This window comes from Heloderma suspectum, chromosome 1 (assembly GCF_057233095.1).
Source record: "Heloderma suspectum isolate Gila_16-S chromosome 1, 16-S_ref, whole genome shotgun sequence".
NCBI classification, from domain to species: domain Eukaryota; kingdom Metazoa; phylum Chordata; class Lepidosauria; order Squamata; family Helodermatidae; genus Heloderma; species Heloderma suspectum.
Window position 1 is genome coordinate 417,749,146 of NC_139458.1, and position 26,454 is coordinate 417,775,599.

Sequence of the window (26,454 nt, forward strand, 5' to 3'; positions counted from 1 at the left end):
TGAAGGCAAAAGGAGAAGGGGACGGCAGAGGATGAGATGGCTAGATAGCATCACGGATGCAATGAATATGAACTTGAGCACGCTCCGGGAGAGAGCGCAGGAAAAGAAGGCCTGGCGTGCTATGGTCCATGGGGTCACGAAGAGTCGGACACGACTGAACGACTGAACAACAACAACAACAAATATAAATGTATTGTACACCACCCAGAGAACTTGGGTTATTGGGCAGCTTAAAAGTACAATAAACAAACAAACAAATAAAACCCCAGCGACAGACAGAAAGCACAACTTCCAGGTAAAAAAAAGAAAGAAAAAAGAGTGCATCTTCACTCGCCCCCACTCAAGATAGCCACATGTGTTAGCGTGCCCGGCACCAAGACAGCTGCGAGTTGAGATGGAACAAAAAAAAAATTATACGCATGCGTGGTGACGGGGGGAAGAGTGACAAGGGAAGGTTTGTTTTCATCATACACGGGCATCCTACAGCGCATCAGCCATCTTTGTCGTGGGCAAAACAACCGGGGAGGGGGAGTCCTTTTACCCTTCGCTGAGACGTAACCGCGCAGGGCGGTCACATGACTCTAGGCCGCCTACGATTGGTAGCGCCGGGGAGGCGCCGCTAGTCTCTGGGTTGCCGGGCTGTGGCTGATATGATGTAGGTGAAGGGAGCGTCGGTTTCGGGACGGAGGCGTCTTCCCTGGAGCGAGCGGAGCTGGCACCGCCCGCGCGTTGGCACCGCCGGCATGAGAAAGCGGAACGAGTCCGTCACGGTGGAGCATGAACGCCTCGGCTCCTCGGCTCCGGCGTCAGCTGCCGCTCCCTCCTCTCCCCAATCCCCGCAGCTGGACAAGGGCTTTAGCTTGAGACCGAGTCTGCGTTTGTCTGGTAGCGCCCGGCCCGCCGGTGACTCTGGCATGAAGCGAACGCTCGGCAGGTGAGAGACCCCCGACCCAGGGAAGGCCGCGTCGCTATGGCAACCCCCACCTGCTGGGCGCCGCGGCAACGCTCTCCTCGCTGCCCTTGCCTTGGCGCCGCGACCGTTGCGAGCCCGATCTCGGCCTTGTCGTTTCCATGGCAACGGGCGGCCTGCTCGGCATCGCCACCGCATCCGTTCTCCCCCTCCCTCAGACCCACCCGGGCCCTGGCATCGCTATGGCAACCCTCTCCAGAGGTCGGTCGCAAGCCGCATAGCCGGCCTAGGCGGTTCACAGCGAGGTGCCCTTGGCGCTGTTCTTCTCCCTGGTCCTCCGTCATCCGCCTTTCCCTATTGTCGACTAATTGTCACGCTGGCTGGATTGGGCTGGGGGCGAGGGCAGCCCCTGCTACACAATGAGGCCCAGTCTGAAGGGACTGTCCAGTTTATTAGCCGCGGGGTCGGGGGCCTTCCCTGGCGCCTGTACCTTTGCTCCACGGTGTTCCCTCCCCTATTGCTGCAATGGGTTTACCCACTGCGACTGCAGGCCAAGAAGGGGGTGTGTAAGATAACGGACATTTAAGATTTGCAAGATCTTTATACTGAGCGGGAAGGGGGCTGGGGTGGCCTGGGCTAAGGTCCTTTGTATGAGGAAAACATATATTTGAGGTGTTTTAGTTGAAATCTAATGGAATTTGGCTTTAGCTTACCATTACATGGTTGCAAAATGGTAATGGGTTATAAATCTAAATCAGCTTACTTATGTTTTGACATGAATGCTTTCCATACCTTGTGGGTTTGGTGACAACTTTATTATGGAATACATACAGACTGAAATGCTTACAGAAATGCTAAACGGTATGCACCCTTAGGGTGGCTTAGCGGTTAAGACATTGAACTGCAGACCTGAAGGTCCGCAGGACAGCAGTTCGAGACCCGAGTGCCGCATGATGGAGTGAGCTCCTGTCTTCAGTCCCAGCTCCTGCCAACCTAGCAGTTCGAAAGCAAGAAATTGCAAGTAGATAAATAGGTACCGCCTCGGCGGGAAAGGTAACAGTGTTCCGTGCACCTCGGTGTTCAGTCACGCCGGCCACATGACCACGGAAGCGTCTTCGGACAGCACTGGCTCTTCAGCTTAGAAATGGAGATGAGTACCACGCCCTAGAGTCGGACACGACTGGTTGGGGGCACCTTTACCTTGTTACTTTATGCACCCTTAACTAAAAGGAGGAAACAGGGAAGCTTTTCCTTTCTCCACCCTCTTTCTATCCTGAATCTGCCTGTCAGCAATACAGGCTTATAATAACATTACCACTGGAAAGTTGTCTTCAGGACGGGTTACAGTGTCTGGGACTGTTTAGCTTAGAAAAAGGGCAAGTACAGGGAGACATGATAGAGGTGTACAAAATTATGTGTGGTGTGGAGATAATGGATAGGATATGTTTTTCTCTCTTTCTTATAATACTAGAACTTGGCATGATCCCGTGAAGCTGAATGGTGGGAGATTCAGAACAGATAAGAAGTACTTCTTCACACAGAACATAGTCAAATTATGAAATTTACTACCACAAGGTGTAGTGATGGCTACCAACCTGGATGAGTTTAAAAGGGGATGAGTAAATTCATGGAGGATAAGGCTGTCGATGGCTACTAGTCATGATGGCTATATATTCCTCTAGTATTGGAGGCAGAATGCCTCAATATGCCAGTTGCTGGGGAACATGAGCAGGGGCAGGTGCTACTGCACTGATGTCCTGCTTGTGGGTTTTCCATAGGCAGCTGGTTGGCCACTGTGTGAACAGAATTCTGGACTAGATAGGTCTTTGATCTGATTCAGTATGGCTCTTCTTATGTTCAGTCACTTTGTAGACAATTTAGGATAAGCTCCTTCACCAGTATAGGGGTAAAGGTGCTGGAGGTCAGAACAGAACATTATGAGCCTTTCAGTCAAGTCGTATGCATGTTTATTTGGAAGTAAGGCCTACTGAATTCAGCTTTTGTCTCTTTGACTAGTTAAGAAGTATTAACTATTCATACCATGATTCCAGAGGAGAAGGAAAGTTGCTAGCTTTGATCATTGATCCCCACAACCCTTCAAACCTCAAGGAGTCATTAAGTGCTAACCTTTCTCTCTGATGCTAGAGACAGAGCAGGAAAGATGAATGAAATCTCATATGTAATACAAGATCCCCCAACCTCCCCGGCCTGTCCTACTTTGGCTGCAATCCTAGGAGTAATTTCAGTAGCACTGCTAGGGAATAATTTAGTTTGAGGATTGTGGCTCACAAACCATGTGAACTGAAATACTTGTAGTTAAGTAACTTGAAATCTCTTTTCAGCATCACATCAGCAAAGCCTTTTCTAATTTCACCTGATCACTTACTCATCAGCCTTTGACCACCTCTTCCCCTACCCATCTGGTCTTGTCTGTCTGTCTGCCTTTTTTTTCTCACACTTCACAGTTTGCAAGTGATTTACAACTTTCTATTTCTTAATTCTAACAGCAGCCCATGAACAAGTTTGGTCTGAGGAACCAACCCAATCCAGCTACACCACTTAGGGTGCAATCCTATGCATATTTAGACAAAAACGTCCTACAACTCCCAGCATCCCTCAAGGCAGCAATGCTGGCTGGGGTATACTGAGAGTTGTAGGACTTTTTCCTGTCTAAACATGTATAGGATTGTGCCCTTAGTGATCTTCAAAGCTTAACAGAGGTTTTGATGGTTGATGCCGTATGATTTTGTTGGTTGTACTCAGCTTTGGGATTATTTTATAATGAAAAGTGGGTAATACATTTCATAAAAAATGAATAAATTTGAGCCTGGGTACCTGCACATCCAAATTCACCACTCTGTCAACTGTTGATCCCAATCAAATGTTATGAGGGGACTCACACAACAATCCAAGCATCTCTTGCAAAAAGATCACTTCTCAACAAATTAAACTATAACTCAAGAAAAACTTGTAGAATGTGTAGTGCAGTCCATTACATGTTTATTTGGAAGTAAGCCTCTCTGAGTCTCATTAAGACTTATTTCCCAGTCACATAGTGTTATGGCTTAATATATCTAAAAATTAAATATTCACGATTACTGAGCTATTTCAGGGCAACTTTAGCAGGCTTTTCCCTTGGCTCAGCATTCACCTACTTGTCTCTAGTTTTTTTTGTCTATTTCTAATATTGATGAAATTACTTTTGCTATTGTAAATCTTGTGTTCAGTTTCTATTTGAGTTCAATCAGCGTTGCATCTAGTCTTCCAAGTGTATACACCATTAATATTTTATTTATTTACTTCCCAATCCCTTTTCCTTTTGTGTCATGTCTTTTAGATTATAAACCTGAGAGTAGGGACTATCTTATTATTAATCTTTGTAAACCACTCTGGAAGCCATTTTCGGTTGAAGAGCAGGTTAAAAGTGCTGTAAATAAATGAATAGTTTTGCATCACTTAGTCCATGGAAGTCATCTTGGCACTTCCCCAATATAGTAACAAGACAACATTCCCTTAGGTTAGTGGCGGTTCAGCCATTTATTTTTGGTATCCACATCTGAGCTGCTAGGCAGAGCAATCCTATGGTCCCTGGTAGAGTGTCCCAGGGAATATAGGATTGTTTGGAGTCCCGCTCCTGAGGCCATAGACACTGCCATGACCTTAGGAGGAGGACTCCAAGCTAAAGCAGGGGAGGAGGGAGTACACAAGCCAGCAGCTTGTGGAGGCTCTTTCTCATAATGCTAAACCATTGTTTAATGATACGTCTGAATGCAGCTCTTGAGTAGGTTGATATAAATAGCTGATATGTTTTGTTCTTCCATCTATAGCCTTTATAGCATCCTTCGTGTACTTTCTCATTGTCTGTAAGTGAAGTACAGAGGGCATAATCTCTTGCCCTTTTTGCAAGTGGTCTGTAATAAAAACACTCTTTTCTGAGACAGCTTGTTCTCTTATCATAGCCAGTTCTTCTTTAATTATCTTTTGCTACAAAAACAAATGCACAGTTTATATGTATAGTGGCAGGATTATTGTTGGTGGTTTATATACAAAGACCAAGTATAATAAGTCCCTACCACAAGGAGCTTACAATCTAAAATAGACACAGGAAATGTGGGGAGGGAATGGATGCATGGGTAAGCAGGAGAAGAATGATGTGACTATTTCAACTACATGTTGTCTGGCTTAGTTACAGTAAAGTATAGGAACTAGGGAGGGGGCGGGTAATGCAAAGACTTTCTTGAAAAGGTGAATTTTGTCTTCTGTGTACATTGTGCATTGGCAAATAGGTTTTTTTCTGGCATCCTTTTGTGCCCAATTCAGTGTTCTTTTTTAATGTGCTGCTTGTACCTCATCCCACACTTGTTTGTTGTTGTTTATTTGTTCAGTCGCTTCCGACTCTTCGTGACTTCATGGACCACCCACGCCAGAGCTTCCTGTCGGCCGTCGCCACCCCCAGCTCCCCCAAGGTCGAGTCCATCACCTCCAGAATATCATCCATCCATCTTGCCCTTGGTTGGCCCCTCTTCCTTTTGCCTTCCACTTTCCCTAGCATCAGCATCTTCTCCAGGGTATCCTGTCTTCTCATTATGTGGCCAAAGTGCTTCAGTTTTGCCTTTAATATCCTTCCCTCAAGTGAGCAGTCTGGCTTTATTTCCTGGAGTATGGACTGGTTTGATCTTCTTGCAGTCCAAGGCACTCTCAGAATTTTCCTCCAGCACCACAGTTCAAAAGCATCTATCTTCCTTCGCTCAGCCTTCCTTATGGTCCAGCTCTCGCAGCCATAGGTTACTACAGGGAATACCATTGCTTGAACTATGCGGACCTTTGTTGTCAGTGTGATGTCTCTGCTCTTCACTATTTTATCAAGATTTGTCATTGCTGTCCTCCCAAGAAGTAAACGTCTTCTGGTTTCCTGGCTGCAGTCAGCGTCTGCAGTAATCTTTGTGCCTAGAAAGACAAAGTCTGTCACTGCCTCCACGTTTTCTCCCTCTATTTGCCAGTTATCAATCAAGCTGGTTGCCATAATCTTGGTTTTTTTGAGGTTTAACTGCAACCCAGCTTTTGCACTTTCTTCTTTCACCTTCATCATGAGGTTCCTCAGCTCCTCCCCACTTTCAGCCATCAAAGTGGTATCATCTGCATATCTGAGATTGTTAATGTTTCTTCCAGTGATTTTAACTCCAGCCTTGGATTCATCAAGCCCAGCACGTCGCATGATGTGTTCTGCGTACAGGTTGAATAGGTATAGAGTGAGAGTATACAACCCTGCCGTACTCCTTTCCCAATCTTAAACCAGTCCGTTGATCCGTGGTCTGTTCTTACCATTGCTACTTGGTCATTATACAGATTCCTCAGGAGGCAGACAAGATGACTTGGTATCCCCATACCACCAATTTGTTAGGATCCACACAGTCAAAGGCTTTAGAATAGTCAATAAAACAGAAGTAGATGTTTTTCTGAAACTCCCTGGCTTTCTCCATTGTCCAGCGAATATTGGCAATTTGGTCTCTAGTTCCTCTGCCTTTTCTAAACCTAGCTTGTACATCTGACAATTCTCGTTCCATGAATTGCTGGAATCTACCTTGCAAGATCTTGAGCATGACCTTACTGGCATGTGAAATAAGTGCCACTGTTGGATAGTTTGAACATTCTTTAGTGTTTCCCTTTTTTGGTATGGGGATATAAGTTGATTTTTTCCAATCTGATGGCCCTTCATGTGTTTTCCAAATTTGCTGGCATATGGCATGCATCACCTTGACAGCATCATCTTGCAAGACTTTAAACAGTTCAGCTGGGATACCGTCGTCTCCTGCTGCCTTGTTATTAGCAATGCTTCTTAAGGCCCATTCAACCTCACTCTTCAGGATGTCTGGCTCTAGTTCACTGACCACACCGTCAAATCTATCCCTGATATTACTATCTTCCTATACAGATCTTAATTCCAGTTTATAGAAGTGATATTTCTTGGTCTAAAGTTGCCCAGTGGCTTACAGGAAATAATTGGCAAAAAGCAAGCCTTGCAAAACTAATGGATATCAGGATTCCTTTTACTGCCGCTGAACTTCAAACACTGAATCAAACACTTCAATCCACAGCTTTTAATCCATTACCAAAAAGGGTCATACAGATGCAAATTCTCAGTCTGCAAGGAAATGCCTTCAGGAGGTTCAAAAGATAGCTATGAAAGTTGCCCACTGTTTGAAAGGAAGGTGGGCTCACTAGCTTAACTTAAGGGGGAGGGGGAGGTCTTTCTCTCTCTCATGAGGCTTCTAAGCACCGGTGTTCATGCAGGCTCGATCGGGTAGACCTCCTAAGTTCCACCCTGGCTTTCTCCCTCTTGGCTCTGTGTCTGCACCTTGCATCTGTTAATTCAGACTCGCCAAATACCCCCCTCCCTGTTCGCTGTCTCTCACGGGGGGGTGTGAAGAGGGACCTCCCTCTTCCCGCTGGACCTTTGAAACCTGAGGAGCCTGCCTTGCCATGTCTGGACTAGCCTGGGAAATTTCCTCCCCCATGTCTAGCGGTTCTTCAGAATCTGAACTACTCTCCCACTCCCTGCGCTCAGAGGCATTCCTGACATCATCTGCACTGCCACGAGGCCCCCCCTCCTGCTCCCCCCCGGGGGGGCCTGGGCTTGTGGGGGTACTTCCAGTGGAAACAGCGTAGCAGCAAAGGGGCATGCAAATGTTCAGCCGGTTCCCAGGAACGTTTGTCCAGTCCATACCCCTCCAGTCCACCAAGTATTGCAGGCGCCCCCGAGAAAGGTGCGAGTCCAGGATGTCAGCAACTTCAAACTCCCCCCCCCAACACCGGAGATGGGGAGGCAGTCGGAGAGATGGGGATCGCCAGAGACCAGTGGGGAAAGCAAGGAGCGATGAAAAACAGGATGCACCTTCATGGAGAGGGGGGAGAGCCAGGCGAAAAGCGACAGGGTGAATCTGGGCTGTAATCTGGAAGGCACCCATCCGTTGGGCTGCGAGCTTCTTAGCGGGTATCTTAGTGAGAGGGGAGGTATCGGGTGGACAACCAGACCCAGTCCCCAACTTGCAGGAGCGGCCAGGCTGGCAGTGTCGGTCCGCAGTTTCTTTATACGCTGCTTTTGCCTGTTCAATGTTGTCCCATAAGAGGTGGTGCAAAGAGCACAATTCCTCCAAAAATTCATGGGCTGTGGGCACTGAGGCAGGGCCGAGCAAGGAGGGGAATGCCTTGGGATGGTACCCAGAATTGGCAAAGGGGTTTGGTCTGTGGAACCATGGCACGCATTGTTGTAAGCAAATTCCACCAGAGGCAGCAGGGAAAACCAGTTGTCTTGTTGGTAGTTTACATAACATCATACGTATTGTTTCAGCATGGCATTGGTGCGTTCGGTCTGCCCATCCATCTGGGGGTGGTGAGCGGAGGAAAGCCTGAGCATCACATTGAGCAGTGCAAGCAACTCCCGCCAGAAATAAGCTGTGAATTTGGGCCCCCGATCCAAAACAAGCCCCTCCGGCCAGCCATGCAGCCGGAAAATATGTGACAAAAAGAGTTCTGCAGTCTCCCTGGCCGTGGGCAGCCCTGAGCATGGGATAAAGTGAGCCATTTTTGAAAATAAGTCCACCACCACCAGAATGGTGGTTTTACCTTGTGAGTGGGGCAAGTTGGTGATGAAGTCGAGGGAGAGCAGCTTCCAGGGGCCCGAGGGTGTAGGCAGGGGGCGGAGTAAGCCAGTGGGTTTGCCTGAGGGCTCATTGACAGGTATCACAGGAGGCGACTTAGGTCTTGACATCCCAACACACTCGGAGCCACCAAAAGTCCCGCATAACACCATATAAGCTCTTAGAGAAGCCAAAATGCCCAGTGGTGGGGGAGTCGTGGCAGTGATGGAGGACTTTTTCTCAGAGGTGTTTGGAAGGCACATAAACCCCGCGTGAGTGGCAAAGCAGTCCTCCTTGCAAGGAGAAGGGGGTAGGCTTGGGGGTGCCAGTTGCTTGTCCTGGTTCTGCCACCTTATCGCGCACAAAGGGTTCCCAAGCTTGTTCGGTACAAAGGAGCTCTATCCAAGAGTGAAGTTCAGCAGGAGCCACCAGACTGTCGGGGGGAAGGATCATGGCAGGGGAGGGGCTCTCCTTACCTCCTGGCTGTAGGTCCGGCTTACGGGAGAGTGCGTTCCGCCTGTTGGTTGTCGGTGGCTCTTATGTGGTGGTCTTAAGGTTAAATTGTGAAAAAATAAAGACCACCTAATTTGACGCTGATTTAAGGCTTGGGCTGTCTGGAGATGTTCCAGGTTACGATGGTCAGTTCTCACTTTGACTGGGTGCTGGGCCCCCTCTAAAAGATGACACCACGTCTCTAAGGCTAAAAAGCCTTTTCAGCTCTTCAAAAGGCTGTTGGGTGGAGGCGGTCCAGTGAAAGGGAGATTTCTTGCCTTTGAGGAGGTCTGTGAGAGGAGTTGTCAGTCTTGCATAGCCGTGCAGGAATTTTCTGGAGAAATTGGCAAAACCCAGGAAACGTTGTAGGTCCTTCTTTGTGGATGGAGCCTGCCAGGAGACGACGGCTTGGACCTTTGCAGGATCCATCTTGATGCCTTCTTCTGAAATAATATAACCCAGGTAGTCCAAGGACATCAAGTCATAAGCACATTTCTCCAGCTTTACAAAGAGACAGTGTTCTCAGAGGCACTGTAGGACAGCTTCCACATGTTGTTGATGGGAGTTGGGGTCCGAAGAAAATATAAGTAAATCATCTAAATAAAGTGTCCAAATAGTCCTGGAAGGTGGCATTCATAAAATGAGAAAACGTAGAGGGAGTGGACGCTAGGCCTAATGGCATGACTAAATATTCATACAATCCATACCTGGAATTGAAACAGGTCTTCCAGTCATCTCCCTCCTGGATGCAAATCAAATTATAGGTGCCACGTAGGTCCAATTTAGTGAAAATCTTGGCTCACCCCTGGCGCTCTAGCATCTTAGGGATTAGGGGGAGGGGGTATTTGTCAGGGATAGTAATGGCATTGAGGTTTCTGTAGTCATGGACAGGATGTAGCTCCCCTGATTTCTTCTTCACAAACATGGAGTGCTGGCAGGGGAAGTGGAGGGGCAAATGAAACTGCACTGTAGGTTAGTGTCCAAAAACTCCCTCGGAGCTCGGAGTTCTGGCTCTGACATAGAGTAGAGTCGGCTGGCCAGGATGGTAGCTCCTGGGATCAGGTTAATGGCGCAATCATAGGGGCGGGCGGGGGCAGTCGGTCGGCTTCCTTCTTGTCGAAAACATCCCCAAAAGCCACATACTTTTCTGGTAGGATCACTGGGGCAGAAGAACTGCTTGGGGAAGATGAGGAGGGGGAGGAAAGGGTTAAGGCCTGAACTGGGGCCATCTTAGCTCCCAGGAAGCAATGCTGTTGGCAGTAGGGGGATGAGAACTGTGCTTGTTGAAGCTCCCAAGATATCTGAGGATTGTGTTTAGAGAGCCAGGATATGCCCAGCACAATTTGGTATTGGGGCACTTTGGCCAGGTGAAATTGAATTTGCTTGATGTGCCCCTGGGAATGCAGGGTGACTAGAGTTGTAATCCAAGTGACTGCTCCGGAAGAGAAAAGATGGCCGTCGATAGTCTCCACTTTCAAGGGGGTAGGTAGGAGCAGAGCAGAAATGTTGTGTTGTCGAGCAAACGTTTCGTCCCTAAAACTGGTAGTAACCCCAGAGACCACCAGTTCCAGGACATCTCCCCCCCCCCGCCCCCACTGGGAAGAAAGGAGGTGCTCAAGAAGCAGCAGATGGGATGGTGGGGAGATGCGTGGGAGGCGTGTCCTGATTGTGGATGGTGCCTCCTCACTGGAGACCCCCAACAGACTTGGGGGGTGGTCTAGTCAGGCCTAGGGGGCAGGAGGTGGAGAATTTGGCAAAGTGACCCTTCTTGCCACACCTGAAGCACTGACATTCAGCATGCCGCTGCTCCAGTTCTTTCAGCGATAGCGTGGATCGGGTCACTCCCAGTTGCATTGAGGTCTCCTCTGCCTTTGTGGCAGGGCTGTGCAGGGGGAGAGGGCAGCGGCCGCAGGGGGATGGGAGGAGGAAAATCCTGGCTAACAGAGCTCTTCTTGGCTTGGCGGCACCCTTCCAGCCGACTGTCGATCTGCAGACACAATTGGATGAGCTCCGCCAGCATCGGTGGACATGGCGCCCGCGCTAGCTCATCTAAGATCTCATCATTCAAGCTGTCTAAAAATTGGGCCAGCAGAACCACATCATTCCATTGTGTGGAGTTCTGCATCAGCAAGTGAAAACTGGTTGCATAGCTGGAAGCAGAGTCCTTGCCTTGCTTGAGGCAGCGGATATCCCGAGTCGCCGTCTCCACCCGAAGAGGGTCACCAACCCCCCCCCCCATCACAGTCATGAAGCCCTGGTAGTCCGCCAGCAGGGGGTCATTAGCGAGGAGAAGTGCTGAAGCCCATTTAGCTGCCACTCCTGAAAGCAGGTTAATGATAAACCCCACACGAATCTGGTCCGTCTGAAAATCCTCCGGCCAGAGATGCATATACAGTTCTGATTGGGTGTGAAAAATTTGAAACAGTCCTTTATCACCAGCAAATTTCTCCAGCAGCACCACCGGGCATTTTCGACAGGGAGGGATCGGGGGTGGAGCGGGTTGAGCGGCTACTTGTAAGGCTTAAACAGCACCCGTCAATTGATTGACCTGATCGCAAAGAGCCTGGTTCTCCTGCATTAATGTGTTCAAAGCCTGTTCCATGGCGCTGTCCCGAGAGTGCGGTCAGTGAAAGAGAACAATGAAGAGAGGAAAGGAAAAAAAAGAGGAAGGTGGGCAAGCTGTCAGGATTCCTTTTACTGCCACTGAACTTCAAACACCAAATCAAACACAGACAAGAGGCTTCAATCCACAGCTTTTAATCCATTACCAAAAAGGGCCATACAGATGCAAATTCTCAGTGACTCTCAGTCTGCAAGGAAATGGGGGTTCAAAAGATAGCTACGAAAGTTGCCCACTGTTTGAAAGCAAGGTGGGCTCACTAACCTAACTTAAGGGGCCGGGGGAGGTCTCTCTTTCGTGAGGCTTCTTAGCACTGCTGTTCACGCAGGGCCAGTCAGGTAGACCTCCTAAGTTCCACCCCAGCCTTTTCCCTCTTGGCTCTGCGTCTGCACCTTGCATCTATTAATTCAGACTCGCCAAACACCCCCTCTCCCTGTTCGCTGTCTCTCACAGGTGGGGGTGAAGAGGGACCTCTCTCTTCCCACTGGACCTTTGAAACCTGAGGAGCCTGTCTCGCCATGTCTGGACTAGCCTGGGAAACTTCCTCCCCCATGTCTAGCGGTTCTTCTTCAGAATCTGAACTACTCTCCCACTTCCTGCACTCAGAAGCACTCCTGACAATGGATATCTTTGCAGATAAGTTGCTGATCCCCAATGTAGCCCAGGGAACTTCGTGAGCATTGCTAGCTAGGCAAATTGGAGGCCCATCACTTTACCATTCTTGGCTCCCGAAACATCTCCTGCTGTCTGAAACATCTCAACCTGTTTTATCCATAGTGTCTTCCAAATCATTTCTCAAAACATACTTTTAACTGCAAAGTTTTTGCATAACCCCCTGGTCCTTCTCCCCAACCAAAATGAGGCCTAAATAGGTCTAGCTTCATCTACTTAACATTTATCTCTTGCTACCCTGGCTTTTTTCTCCCCATTCTTTTTTGTTTTTGTATTTCCCCACTGTCAAAATTTAGATTGCAATTCCTTGGGGCAGCTCCCACCTTTTTTGCTTACGTTACACTGTAAAGTTCCATCTGTATCAATAGCACTATATAGTAATATCGGAGAAAACAGGAGAAAACTCAACCCCAAACTATTATGGGATGAAGTCAGGAGATTCATGCAAATGCTAAAAAAAGTGTGTTATGGCATCTAATAGAAATACCAAAAAGTGCACTGATTTCACAGCTGTATTGTTTTCAGATTTCTGCAGGGCCTGTATGCAGTTCTGAAAATCTGAATGTTCTTAGTGCTGATTTTGAACTTTTGTGGTTTATAGGCATGCCTATAAAATACAGTTAACACCTTTTGGTTGTACAAGATGAACCAAAGAAAAATAAACCTAGAACTAATTCCTATGACTGTGTCTTTCCATTCCAAAGGTGTAACTAGCATTGGGATTACAATTCAATGTTTATGCAAAGAATTTTAAATAGCTAGAGAAGCCTTCCCAAACCTCGTGCCTTCCAGACGTGTTAAACTACAATTTCCATTGACCCTAGCCAGCAGCCATGCTTCTGGGGATAATTGGAGGGTGCCAGGTTAGGGCACAAGCAAGAGTTCTCTGTTTCAATCTAGTTAAAAAAAATTCCTGGAACCACAACAGGAGGAGACAGACGCTTGAGTTCCTGGAGACTCAGTGCCGACTATGGAACTCGAGAGCCTGTTCCAGTCAGTTACTCAGTTCCAGTCAGTTACTCAGTTGTGCAAATTCACAGGGGAAGCCAGTTCCTCCTTCCCTTGTGATATTTTGGCACCAACAGTGCAGGCCCACTGCACTACCAAAAAACTTTGTGGTGGGGAATTGAGCTTTAAGGTTACATGTCATGTTGGGGCAGGGAAGCAATCATGAGAGGGTGCATTATGCTTCATCAGAATCCAGTTAGCCTTCCACTCACAAGCCTTTTGGTGGTGGGCACCTCCATTTGCATCCAAAATTATCCTTTTGAAGGGGATGAAATTGGGTGCCAAGAATATGCTGTACTCATAAGAACATAAGAAGAGCCATGCTGGATGAGATCAAGGGTCCATCTAGTCCAGCATTCTGGTCAACCAGCTGTCAGTGGGAAACCCACAAGCAGGACATGAGTGCAACAGCACCCTCCCACCCATGTTCCCCAGCAAATGGTGTACATAGGCATACTGCCTCTGATACTGGAGGTAGCACATAGCCATCAGGACTAGTAGCCATTTCTAGCTTTCTCCTCCAGGAATTTGTGTAACACACTTTAAAAGCCATCCAAATTGGTGGCCATCACTACATCTTGTGCTAGTGAATTCCATGGTTTAATTGTGCACTGTGTGAAGAAGTACTTCTTTTTATCTGTCCTGAATCTCCAAGCAATCAGCTTCATGGGTTCTAGTATTATGAGAGAGGGAAAAAAATGTCTCCTCAGAATGGGTTCTTGGAACCCAGATTCCTCCTGCCCCAGTGAAGGAAGGCACATATCTCTGTGTGTTGCCTTCTGTTGGCTGTATTCTCTAGCAGCAGGAGAAAAGTGTACAGCTGCAACCCACATCTACTGTGGTTTTTCGTGGGGGCAGTGGTAGGTGGCTTTTTATTGTTGCTATTTTTCTGCCATGGGTATGTACTCCCTCCTGTCTTCTTTTTCACCTCCCAAGTGTTTATGCATGCAAATTCTGTCTTTGGAAATACATAAACTCTCACTCAGGAAAGGAGAACTTGTATATGGAAATATGGTATGGGTTCTTACAGGCCAAGGGAAGACTGTCTGCAATAACACTTCTTTTGTCCCAATAGGCTTTATTTTCCCTATCTAATATACAAGTCAGGGCCAGAAATATTGGAACAAGGATAACTGTTTTGGCAGTTGGCCTCTGTACACCACCACATTGAAGTTGAAAGGAAACACACCCAGATGGGAGCAAAGTCAGGACTGTCAGCTGTAATTCAAGTGGCTTGACAAAAGTGGGGCACTAACCATTCAGGAAGGACAGCCAGTGGCATACACACACACCCATCGTTGGTGGCTCATAAGTAATGGAAGGAATGGTTGACAAGCAGCTGCATGGCCAGGTGTGGCCTGTTTCCTGGGTACCTCATGACCAATCAAGCAGATAAAAGGCCTGGAGGTAGTTCTGAGTGTTACATTTGCATTTGGTTCACTGGAACTCCCAACATGAGGTCCAAAGAGGTGTCCATGCGAGTGAAGGAGGCCATCATTAGGCCGAGGAAACAAAATAAACCCATCAGAGAGATAGCAAAAACAGTGGGAGTGGCCAATACAACAGTTTGGAACAACCTGAAAAAGAAGGAATTAAGTGGCAAGCTCAGCAACAGCAAAAGGCCTGGAAGACCATGGAAGACAACTAAAGTGGATGACCGCAGAATGCTGCTCATGGTGAAGAGGAACCCTTTCACAACATCATGGTGAAGAGGAACCCTTTCACAACCAGGTCAAGAACGCTGTTGCGGAGGTAGGCATGCCATTGTCAACATCTACAGTCAAGAGATGGCTTTATGAATGTAAATACAGAGGCTTCACAACAAGGTGCAAACCACTGGTAACGCTCAAGAACAGACAGGCCAGATTAGCCTTTGCCAGCAAACACCTAAAAAAGCCTGCCCGGTTCTGGAATAAGATTATTTGGACTGATGAAACCAAGATTAACTTATACTAGAATGATGGGAAGAGAGAAGTATGGAGAGAGAAAGGAAGAGCTCATGATCTAAAGCATACCACATCATCTGTCAAACATGGTGGAGGCAGTGTTATGGCATGGGCATGTATGGCTACCAATGGAACCTGGTCACTGGTGTTTATTGATGACCTGACTGCTCATAAAAGCAGCAGGATGAATTCTGCAGTGTATATGGCTATACTTTCTGCTCAGATTCAGCCAAATGTTGCCAAACTGATAGGATGCCGCTTCATATTGCAGACGGATAATGACCCAAAAGATACAGCAAAACTACCCCAGAGTTTCCTAAGGCAAAGAAGTGGGATGTTCTTCAATGGCCAAGTCAGTCACCTGCTCTCAACCCAATAGAGCATGCTTTTCACTTACTGAAGACAAGACTGAAGGCAGAAAGACCCAGAAACAAGCAGCAGCTGAAGGCAGCTGCAGTGAAGGCCTGGCAAAGCATCTCGAGGAAGGAAACTCAGTATTTGGTCATGTCCATGGGTTCCAGACTTCAGGCAGTCATTGACTGCAAAGGATTTTCATCCAGGTATTAAAGGCGATCCTTAAGTTTGAAATGATGTTGGTTCGTTCCATTACTTATGAGCCACCAACAATGGGTGTGTGTGTATGCCACTGGCTGTCCTTCCTGAATGGTTAGTGCCCCACTTTTGTCAAAGCCCTTGAATTACAGCTGAAAGTCTTGACTTTGCTCCCATCTGGGTGTGTTTCCTTTCAACTTCAATGTGGTGGTGTACAGAGTCCAGCTGCCAAAACAGTTATCCTTGTTCCAATATTTCTGGCCCTGATTGTATATCTCTAATCCAGGTTGGTGGCTGGGTGAGGCATGCTTCATGAGTTACATGAGGATATCCAAGATTAATAACTTATTCCTGTGTGTTTGCCTGAGGGGAACTTGGTGCAACCCCTCTGCTTTGGTTTGCTTGCATTGGGGTGGTTATAACTTCCAACATGATGCAACACTTGGCTGTATGCCCCTTCCCTACTTTAAGCCCTCCCATGTTCAGGTGAATAACTGGATAGGGCTTGGGGAGGTAGGGAAGCCTCTGGCACTGACTGGATGTGGTACCCTAATGTCACAGAGGAGCAACAGTGCAGAAAGCATCTCTGTCTGCCATTGGCTGATGTGCCCCGAGAAGGGAAGGACAGATGGAAGGGCCTGAGGAAGGAGAGAGGTTGATAAAGAGAAGGAAGCAGGGGTCTAGGAAAGGAGAGTAGGTAGAGGGAATGGGCCAGAAGAATGAAGGCAAAGGCCCAAGGAAGAAGTCTGAGGAAGGAAACTGTCAGAAAGAATGGGTTGACAGAAAAGGAGAAGTGCACTTAGCCAGGAACTGGAGGACTGAGACAGGCTAAAGGTCAGATATTAAAATTTGAAACGAACAGCAAAATATTTGGCTTCAGGCCTCCTATGTGTTTGTGTGTGTGTGAGTGTTGTATACAGAAAGATCTATGTCATCGATTTGCATCTCATATGATAAATCAAATGATGGGGTGTGGGTTTTTTTAGCCATATAGAGACTAAAGGTAATGGAGTCATAAGACATAGTCACAGAATAACCCCAAGTACTGCTAAGTCAGTATTTTTATGGCAGGCAGTCTACAACGATAAGGGAAGTGTAGCCTATACATTCTAAACTGTACAGATTGCATTTTTAGGGGACACAGATGAACCGTTACAAGTGGTTTAAAATATGTCTATGATCAAATTGCAAAGGAGAGCATTTCTAACATTTGAGGAGCCACTTGCCCATATTTCTATAGTGTTGAGTTAAATTAAAAGTTGTCTTTATCTTGACCATTTAGCACAACACAGCAATGTCTACAAATACGTATCAGAAGCACGAGCCCTTATCTGTAAACTGTTTGAGCAATAATGTTGCCCTGGTAGTCATATGACTGCGAATGAAGTTTCTTCCTGGTTTTTTCCCCTCTTCTCCTTTGTGAATTATTCTAGCAGCAATCTAACATGTTTCTGTAGTTGTTTCAGACTTAGCTAACCTCTCAGTAAGTGAACTTCTGTGCTCTATTAATTTAGCTCAGGCAAATCTAAAATATGCCAGTTAGAAAACTATTATAATTGAATCCAATTGTGGGATTTTTCCAACCTATTACGCAACCAGAAAAGGAGCTGTTTGTTTTGCTGCAATTACTTCTACCTGAGTGAGAATAGATTAAAACCTAATGTCCCAAACTTCAGTAAATCATCTCTGTGTTTTTTATTACTATTTTTACGAAAGAGACTTCAGTCACACTCCTTGTTCATATTTAGATTTCAGTTACAACCACATAGTAGTGGTTCTTGTTATTGACGGACTGAATATATGAAACATCTATCCTAGTTACATTTGAAATGGTTTCAGTGAAGTCCAAAAGTTTCAGTGAAGTCCAAAGTATCTTGAGGGCTCCAGGTTGGGGAATGCTGCCTTAAATGTTTGGTTTCACAAGAGTCTCTAGAGGTATTGGCATCCTGCTGAGGATTAATTCATCAGTGACTTGGCAGATTCACCCATCTTTGCATGTGAGCAAAAGTAGTAATTTCTGTTGTCTATGATAGGCTTGATAATGTTCTAGCCCTTTTTGTTGTCTATGGACTAGGAATAAAATCAGGGCACGTATGATGTATATTTGGTCCCTTTGATAAGTGACCAAATATCTGTATTGGAGGATGTGATGAGGGCATGAAATAAGATTGAGAATTCTGTTCTGCAGCAACTAAACTTCAGTCCTAATTATGCTTTCCTTTGCATCTTCTACATTCCTGACCCATTCCCTTGCTGATATCTAGACTATACTAACAGGCATGAATATCTGTTGGGAAGATACGTTCACCTGGTTCGCACGCAACAAACAACCTATGGTTTGTTAACTATGGTTTGTTTGGGAGCGAGCAAGCATGCTGGCTCTTGTCTACTTCCATTGTGCTAAACAATCCAGGTGCCCAATGCCTAGGTTGTTCTCCATGATGTGTGCACCTGGAGCTCTGGGTTGTTGAGGGTGAAAGAACCCAGAGTTTTAACCCAAGAACAAACCATAGATTCAAACTCTAAGTTGTTTCTCCCACAACAGTTCAGAGTTCACACATGAAGAACAACCCAGAGGCAAGGCAGCAGAACTGAGTGAGCCGTTGGGAGCCAGCATACTGCCCTGCTGGTCGTGCAAGCTCCTGAATAACACAGGAGCTTATTCTGTGTGCTCCTGAACAAAAGTTGGTTAACACATTGTGAGTTGTTGGTTGTGTGTGAACCGAGTCATTATAATGGAAGTGTTTTTTAATTTATTGTCATTTTTCTTTTAATTTCAAGGCAAGGCCCCGTTTAAAAAACAGAGTAACTACAGCTAGTAACCCAGATGTCTCTTAAAACTATTAATATGCTTCCATATGTAGGCAGCCTGCTCCTCCAGATCAAACAAATTAGGATGCTGTGTGGCATTGCTACACTTAGGGAGCCATGCTATGGCTGCTAGTCAGTGGCTAGGCAGCCATAGGATATCTGGTTTTCCAGGAACCGACCTTGGAGCCTGCGCTGTGAGGTCGGTTCCCAGAGAACTGACCTTCCCCCACTTCTGCACTGCCTTGCAGGCGGTGAGGAAAAGCCCCATGCTCCGCACTCACGAGAGGAATGTGGAGCGGCCAAAATGGGGCATTCCCAGGGGGTGGGGAGGGCAGAAATGCCTATACTCCACATCCAATGTATTGTACAGCAGCCTTCTTCCCCACACAGCCCTCCCGCAGCTAGACAGCCACAATCAGCTGTCTAGCCGAAAATGCAGGGCAGGAGAAGTGTGGAGGGAATGATCCCCTCCGTGTTTCTTCTGTCCTGCATTGGATAGGCAGTCGCATCTGAGTTTGGAGGCGGCTGCCAATCTGCATAGGATTGCGCCCTTAATGCTGTTTACAGACTCTCTCTCCCTCTCTCATAATACTAGAACCCAGGGTCATCCCATGAAGCTGATTGCTTGGAGATTCAGGACAGATAAAAGGAAGTACTTCTTCACACAACACATAATTAAACTGTGAAATTCGCTACCGTAGTAGTGATGGCCACCAATCTGAATGGCTTTAAAAGGGGGTTAGACAAATTTCTGGTGGAGTAGGCTAGAAACGGCTACTAGTCCTGATGGCTATGTGCTACCTCCAGTACCAGAGGCAGTATGCCTGTGTACACCAGTTGCTGGGGAACATGGGTGGGAGGGTGCTGTTGCACTTGTGTCCCTTTTATGGATTCCCAGTTGACAGCTGGTTGGCCACTGTGCAGGAATGTCAGAGAATTCTGCCATGGACTCCAGTGAGGCCAGATTCTTTAGAATCGGGTCCCCTGGAATCTGCGGCAGAACGGCCTCCGCCCTCCCCCCCCCGCGGAATCCCCCTGGGATGCAGCTTACCTGGGGAGGATGCAGCGGCGGTGGCGGCTCTGGCTGGTCTCCCAGCCGGCCACTGCTGGGCTGCTGAGGCCACAAATGGCGGCCGTTGTAGCGGCCGCCATTTCCGACCCTCGTTTTGCCGTGATAGGCTATGTAAATACTTACATAACCTATCACGGCTGCCTGCAAGGATGCAAATGGCGGCCACTACGACGGCTGCCATTTGCGGCCACAGCAGGAACTCCGGCTGTGGCCGGCCCCAGCTGGCGACTCTGCGGAGCTGCTGCGGAGCCAGCCGGGGAGGATTCCAGGGGGAGGGACGGAGCGCTTCCCCCCCCACTGCGGATGCCCCGGCACAGAATAAGGTAAGTGTTTCGTACATCCCTACCACTGTGTGAGGAGAATGCTAGATTAGATGGACCCTTGGTCTGATCCAGCATGGCTCTTCTTATGTTCTTATATTAGGAAATATTTGTGTTACTGAATAAATTGGAACTGGTTACTCCAAAGTCCCCTTCATGGATCACTGCCTTGTTGTGGCGAAGGGGCTTGCGTAACTCAGTGAAGCTATAAGCTATGCCGTGCACGGCCACCCAAGATGGACAGGTCATGGTGGAGAGTTCTGACAAAATGTAGTCCACTGGAGAAGGAAATGGCAACCCACCCCAAGGAAATGCCAAGAAAATGCCATGGAACGTATCACAAGGCTAAAAGATATGACGCCGGAAGATGAGCCCCTCAGGTCGGAAGGTGTCCAATATGCTACTGGGGAAGAGCAGAGGGTATTTCCAAGTAGCGCCAGAAAGAGTGAAGCGGCTGGGCCAAAGCCGAAAGGACACTCAGCTGTGGATGTGTCTGGTGGTGAAAAGAAAATCCGATGCTGTAAAGAACAATATTGTTTAGGAACCTGGAATGTCAGATCAGTGAATCAAGGTAACCTGGAGGTGGTCAGACATAAGATGGCAAGATTGAACATCAACATCTTGAGAATCAGCGAACTAAAATGGACAGGCATGGGCGAATTTAAGTCAGGTGACCATCATATCTACTACTGTGGGCAAGAATCCCTTAGAAGAAATGGAGTAGCACTCATAGTCAACAAAAGGGTGGGAAAAGCAGTACTGGGGTACAATCTCAAAAACGATAGAATGATCTCAGTACGAATCCAAGGCAAACCATTCAACATCACAGTAATTCAAGTCTATGCCCCAACCACTGAGGCCAAAGAAGCTGAGGTTGATGGGTTCTGTGCAGACCTACAACACCTTCTAGAATTAACACCACAAAAAGATGTCCTCTTCATCATAGGGGATTGGAATGCTAAAGTAGGAAGTCAAGAAATCACTGGGATAACAGGCAAGCATGGCCTTGGTGTACAAAATGAAGCAGGACAAAGGCTAATAGAGTTTTGCCAAGAGAACACGCTGATCATAGCAAACACTCTTTTCCAACAGCACAAGAGACGACTCTACACATGGACATCACCACATGGTCAATATCGAAATCAGATTGATTATGTCCTTTGCAGCCAAAGATGGAGAAGCTCTATACAGTCAGTCAAAACAAGACCTGGAGCTGACTGTGGCTCAGATCATGAGCTTCTTATTGCAGAATTTCGGCTTAAATTGAAGAACGTAGGGAAAACCACTAAACCATTCAGGTATGACCGCAATCATATCCCTTATGAATATACAGTGGAGGTGAGGAATAGATTTCAGGGATTAGACCTGATAGACAGAGTGCCTGAGGAACTATGGACGGAGGTCCGTAACATTGTTCAGGAGGCAGCAACTCAATCCATCCCAAAGAAAAAGAAATGCAAGAAAGCCAAGTGGCTGTCTGATGAGGCTTTACAAGTAGCTGAGGAAACAAGGGAAGCGAAAAGCAAGGGAGAAAGGGGAAGAGATACCCAACTGAATGCAGAGTTCCAGAGAATAGCAAGGAGAGACAAGAAGGCCTTCTTAAATGAACAATGCAAAGAAATTGAGGAAAACAACAGAATGGGAAAGACTAGAGATCTCTTCAAGAAAATTGGAGATCTCAAGGGAACGTTTTGTGCAAAGACGGGCATGATAAAGGACAAAGAAGGCAGGGACCTAACAGAAGCAGATGAGATTAAGAAGAGGTGGAAAGAATACGCAGAAGAACTATACAGGAAAGATCTTAATGACCCTGATAGCCGTGATAGTGCGGTCACTGAACTTGAGCCGGACATCCTCGAGAGTGAAGTCAAGTGGGCCTTAGGAAGCATTAGTAACAACAAAGCTAGCGGAGATGACAGTATTCCAGCTGAGCTATTTAAAATCCTAAAAGATGATGCTGTTAAAGTGCTGCACTCAATATGCCAACACATTTGGAACACTCCACAGTGACCACAAGACTGGAAAAGGTCAGTTTACATTCCAATTCCAAAGAAGGGCAACGCCAAAGAGTGTTCGAACTACCGTACAATTGCGCTCGTTTCACATGCCAGCAAGGTGATGCTCAAAATCCTACAGGCTAGGCTTCAGCAGTATGTGAACCGAGAACTACCGGAAGTACAAGCGGGGTTTCGAAGAGGCAGAGGAACTAGAGATCAAATCGCCAATGTTTGCTGGATCATGGAGAAAGCAAGAGAATTCCAGAAAAACATCTATTTCTGCTTCATTGACTACGCTAAAGCCTTTGATTGTGTGGATCACAAACTGTGGCAAATTCTTAAAGAGATGGGAGTACCAGACCACCTTACCTGTCTCCTGAGAAATCTGTATGAGGGCCAAGAAGCAACAGTAAGAACCAGACATGGAACAACCGATTGGTTCAAAATTGGGAAAGGAGTACGACAAGGCTGCATATTGTCGCCCTGCTTATTTAATTTCTATGCAGAGTACATCATGAGAAACACCGGGTTGGATGAATCAGAGGTCGGAATTAAGATTGCCAGGAGAATTATCAACAACCTCAGATACGCAGACGATACCACCCTAAGGGCAGAAAGCAAAGAAGATCTAAAGTGCCTCTTGTTGAGGGTGAAAGTGGAGAGTGCAAAAGCTGGTTTGAAACTCAACATTAAAAAAACTAAGATCATGGTATCTGGCCCCATCACTTCCTGGCATATGGAAGGGGAAGAAGTGGAAGCAGTGACAGATCTTATTTTCTTGGGCTCCAAGATCACTGCAGACGGTGACTGTAGCCATGAAATTAAAAGACGCTTGCTCCTTGGGAGGAAAGCTATGGCAAACCTAGTTGTTCAGTCGTTCAGTCGTGTCCGACTCTTCGTGACCCCATGGACCATAGCACGCCAGGCCTTCCTGTCCTGCACTCTCTCCTGGAGCATGCTCAAGTCCATATTCATTGCATCAGTGATGCTATCATGGCAAACCTAGACAGCATAGTAAGAAGCAGAGACATCACCTTGCCGACAAAGTTCCGCATAATTAAAGCTATGGTTTTCCCAGTAGTAATGTATGGGTGTGAGAGCTGGACTATAAGGAAGGCTGAGTGCCGAAGAATTGATGCTTTCGAACTGTGGTGCTGGAGAAGACTCTTACGAGTCCCCTGGACTGCAAGGAGGTCAAATCAGTCCATCCTAAAGGAAATCAACCCTGAGTGCTCATTGGAAGGACAGATACTGAAGCTGAAGCTCCAATATTTTGGCCACCTAATGCGAAGAGAAAACTCCCTGGAAAAGACCCTGATGCTGGGAAAGATTGAAGGCAAAAGGAGAAGGGGACGGCAGAGGATGAGATGGCTAGATAGCATCACCGATGCAATGAGTATGAATTTAAGCACACTCCGGAAGAGAGCGGAGGACAGGAAGGCCTGGCGTGCTATGGTCCATGGGGTCACGAAGAGTCGGACACGACTTAACCACTGAACAACAACAACTCAAAAGTCATACTGTGTTGATTAGTTACGAAGTTAGTTAAGAAATGTTGGACAAACATTTCTTAGCTTTTTTTTGAATCAGGGATGGTCAATTTCCTTTTTGTGGGCCAGAACCAGCCTGTGGAGGTTTCCCATCTGGCCCACCAACTTTTCTCCTGGGTACAAAGTCCAGTGCTAGAGAAAGGCAGCTCATTATCAGTGATGTGGCTTTTCAAGAAAACTTTGAATTTTCTAGAAAAAGTTCCAATGCAAATTATGTTAAACATCCTAAATTAGATCTCTATGCCTTAAGAAAATGTTTGGATGCAAACCAAAAAATGTTCTGTGCAAATGAGCCTATGCAAATTAGGTTCATTTCCATAGGGAAATGTTTGTTTTGCATCTGGACATTTCCTTATGTTCTAGAGAGATTTAATTTAGCGTGTTTATTTTACTTGTATTCAGTAAACAACAAAGCTATTTAAAAAAAGTGCCCCATGTTAATTTTTGGCCTGATACACCACAAGTATTTATCCTGAATTGTTTGAGGGGGGAAATTAAAGCACACTAAATGTGATTTAAAGTTAAATTAAGTAGATTTTTTTAGTGGAATGATTGTAAACATTTAGAGACAACAGCATGTACTTCCCCTACATTGTTTAAATTTAAGAAAAACATACTGAAAACTGTTGACACTGAGGGCACAATCCTATCTGGATAGTTGCCAGCCTCTGAAATCAGAAGCTGTCGACTATTGTGTGCAGGGTGGCTGGAGCACAGAGGGGATCCTTTCCTCTGTGCTCTGCCCGCTCTGCATTTTTGCCTAGATAGGTGATTTCACCTGTCTAGGCGTGGCTTTGAGGAAGTGGAGGGAAGGGGCCTGGATACCTGAAAGGATGTAAGGCAGCGTCCACAGTCTTCTCCCATCCCCTGCAACCCCAGCCCTTTTCCCCATCTCTGTGCTCTGGCTCCGACCTTGGTTCCCAGAAACCAACCAATCCTATGGCCCTCTAGACAGTGTCTAGTGGCCAATGGATCGCTCCCTAATTAATTTTAGCAACCCAAAGAACTGTGAATGATATGCTAACAATCACTCACCTATTTCAACAAAGTTCTACTCTCTTCCACTAAGGTGGTTGGGGCATCTTTCATTTCACTGACACTACTTATTATTTCCATTTCAACTGATACTTATATATGTTTTTCAGTAACATATATGTATTCTCTCACATACTCGCTGGGGATAATCAACTGAAAACATTAATTACAACTTTGAAACTGCCAAGCTTGCCAAATACTGTATTTGCAATTGCTATACATTCATTTTTATGAATAAACTTATTAAATGGAAGATTTTCCAGGAAAAATAAAGCAAAAGAAAAATTTCCAGGAAAAACAAATCCCTGGGAAATTTTCCATTTTTGAAAATGTTCTGTCCCACATCACTGCTCCTTAAACTTGCTGTATATGAAATACTAATTTTACTTGTTAATCTAACCAGGCCAGGGATAGAGTACCTTTTTCCTTCCTAGCTTTGCATTACTTCAGTTGAAACCTGTTGGAATCCACATTCCAGCATTTGGTGTGGCCAGAGCCAAAAGTGGGCAGAGTTATGGATTTGACTCAGGAGCTGCCCCAGATCCAGAGAGCTCCCCATCCCTGATCTAAAATAATTAGGATAGGTTTGAGAGTCTCTCATCAAGAGAGTCTCTCTTTTGATCAGGTAACCTCCCTTGTGGACTGTGAGAATGCTGTGGACATAATATACCTTGACATCAGCAAAGCCCATGATATCCTCATGAGCAAACTAGCTCAAAGTGGGCTAGATGAAGCAACGATCAGGTGGATCCATGGCTACAGAATCAGACTCAAAGAGTGCTGATCCATGGGATCTTCTCCAACTGGGGAGAGGTAACGAGCAGGGTACCGCAGGGCTCAGTCCTGAGCCTAGTGCTCTTCAACATTTTTATTAATGACTTGGATGAGGAGGTGCAGAGAGCGCTTATCAAATTTGCAGATGACACAGAATTGGGCAGGATAGCTAATACCCTGGAAGGCAGCTCTGGAAACAAAGCCCTGTGAGGAGAGACTGAAAGAACTGGGCATGTTTAGCCATGAGAAGAGAAGACTGAGGGGAGATACAATAGTGCTCTTCAAGTACTTGAAAGGTCGTCACAGAGAGGAAGGCCAGCATCTCTTTGCGATCATCCCAGAATGCAGGACACGGAATAATGGGCTCAAGTGACAGGAAGCCAGATTCCGGCTGAACATCAGGAAATACTTCCTGACTGATAGAGCAATACGACAATGGAACCAATGACCTAGGGAGGTGGTGGGCTCTCTCACACTGGAGGCATTCAAGATGAAGCTGGACAGCCACTTGTCAGGGATGCTTTGACTTAGATTCCTGCGTTGAGCAAGGGGTTGGACTCGATGGTCTTGTAGGCCCCCTCCAACCCGACTATTCCCTGATTCATCAGAAGGACCTTACTGTCCCACTTGCCAAGTTGTGATAGTTAGCAATGTAACTTTAATTAGAGGATCCTCTCCTAGCCTATAGAGAAGTAAATCCCAAGCCAGACTAAAAACATGGCCATCCCGGCCAATCATGATGACATGAAAAAGCTTCCAAAAGGCTAACTAAGCAAAGCCTGGGGTAACCTGACATTCATGGAGGGTGTCTGGGTTTTGCTGCTTGCCAGACAGCATGGGAGGAGACTTTTATATAGCCTCCCTGACCACCAACTCTTGCTGGCCATGTCTCATGAGGGCCTAGAGCACCTGAGCTGTTGGGAGACATTATCTCTCAAGTCTTGCAATGGCTGAGAAGCTGCCAAGTCATTGTGAGATCTGTTTGCCTTTCAGTAGTCCACTCTCACTTCTGAGGAAGACAAGTGGATTGCACTGCCCCTTCCTTGCCCCACAAACAC

General features: G+C 46.6%; 1 protein-coding gene across 4 annotated transcripts in view; it reads left to right on the top strand.

Annotated features, from left to right (window-relative positions):
- ABHD12 (abhydrolase domain containing 12, lysophospholipase) overlaps positions 1–26,454 on the top strand; it is a 71,859-nt gene that overhangs the window by 5,517 nt on the left and 39,888 nt on the right. For 2 of the 4 annotated variants that reach the window (XM_084829170.1, XM_084829173.1), the window contains exon 1: positions 637–934. The exons of the other annotated variants lie outside the window; for them this stretch is intronic. In XM_084829170.1, the coding sequence (XP_084685296.1) occupies positions 744–934 (191 nt within the window). In that variant the 5' untranslated portion in view covers positions 637–743. Of the gene's footprint in view, positions 1–636; positions 935–26,454 lie in introns of those variants that run through there. 4 annotated transcript variants of the gene reach the window in all.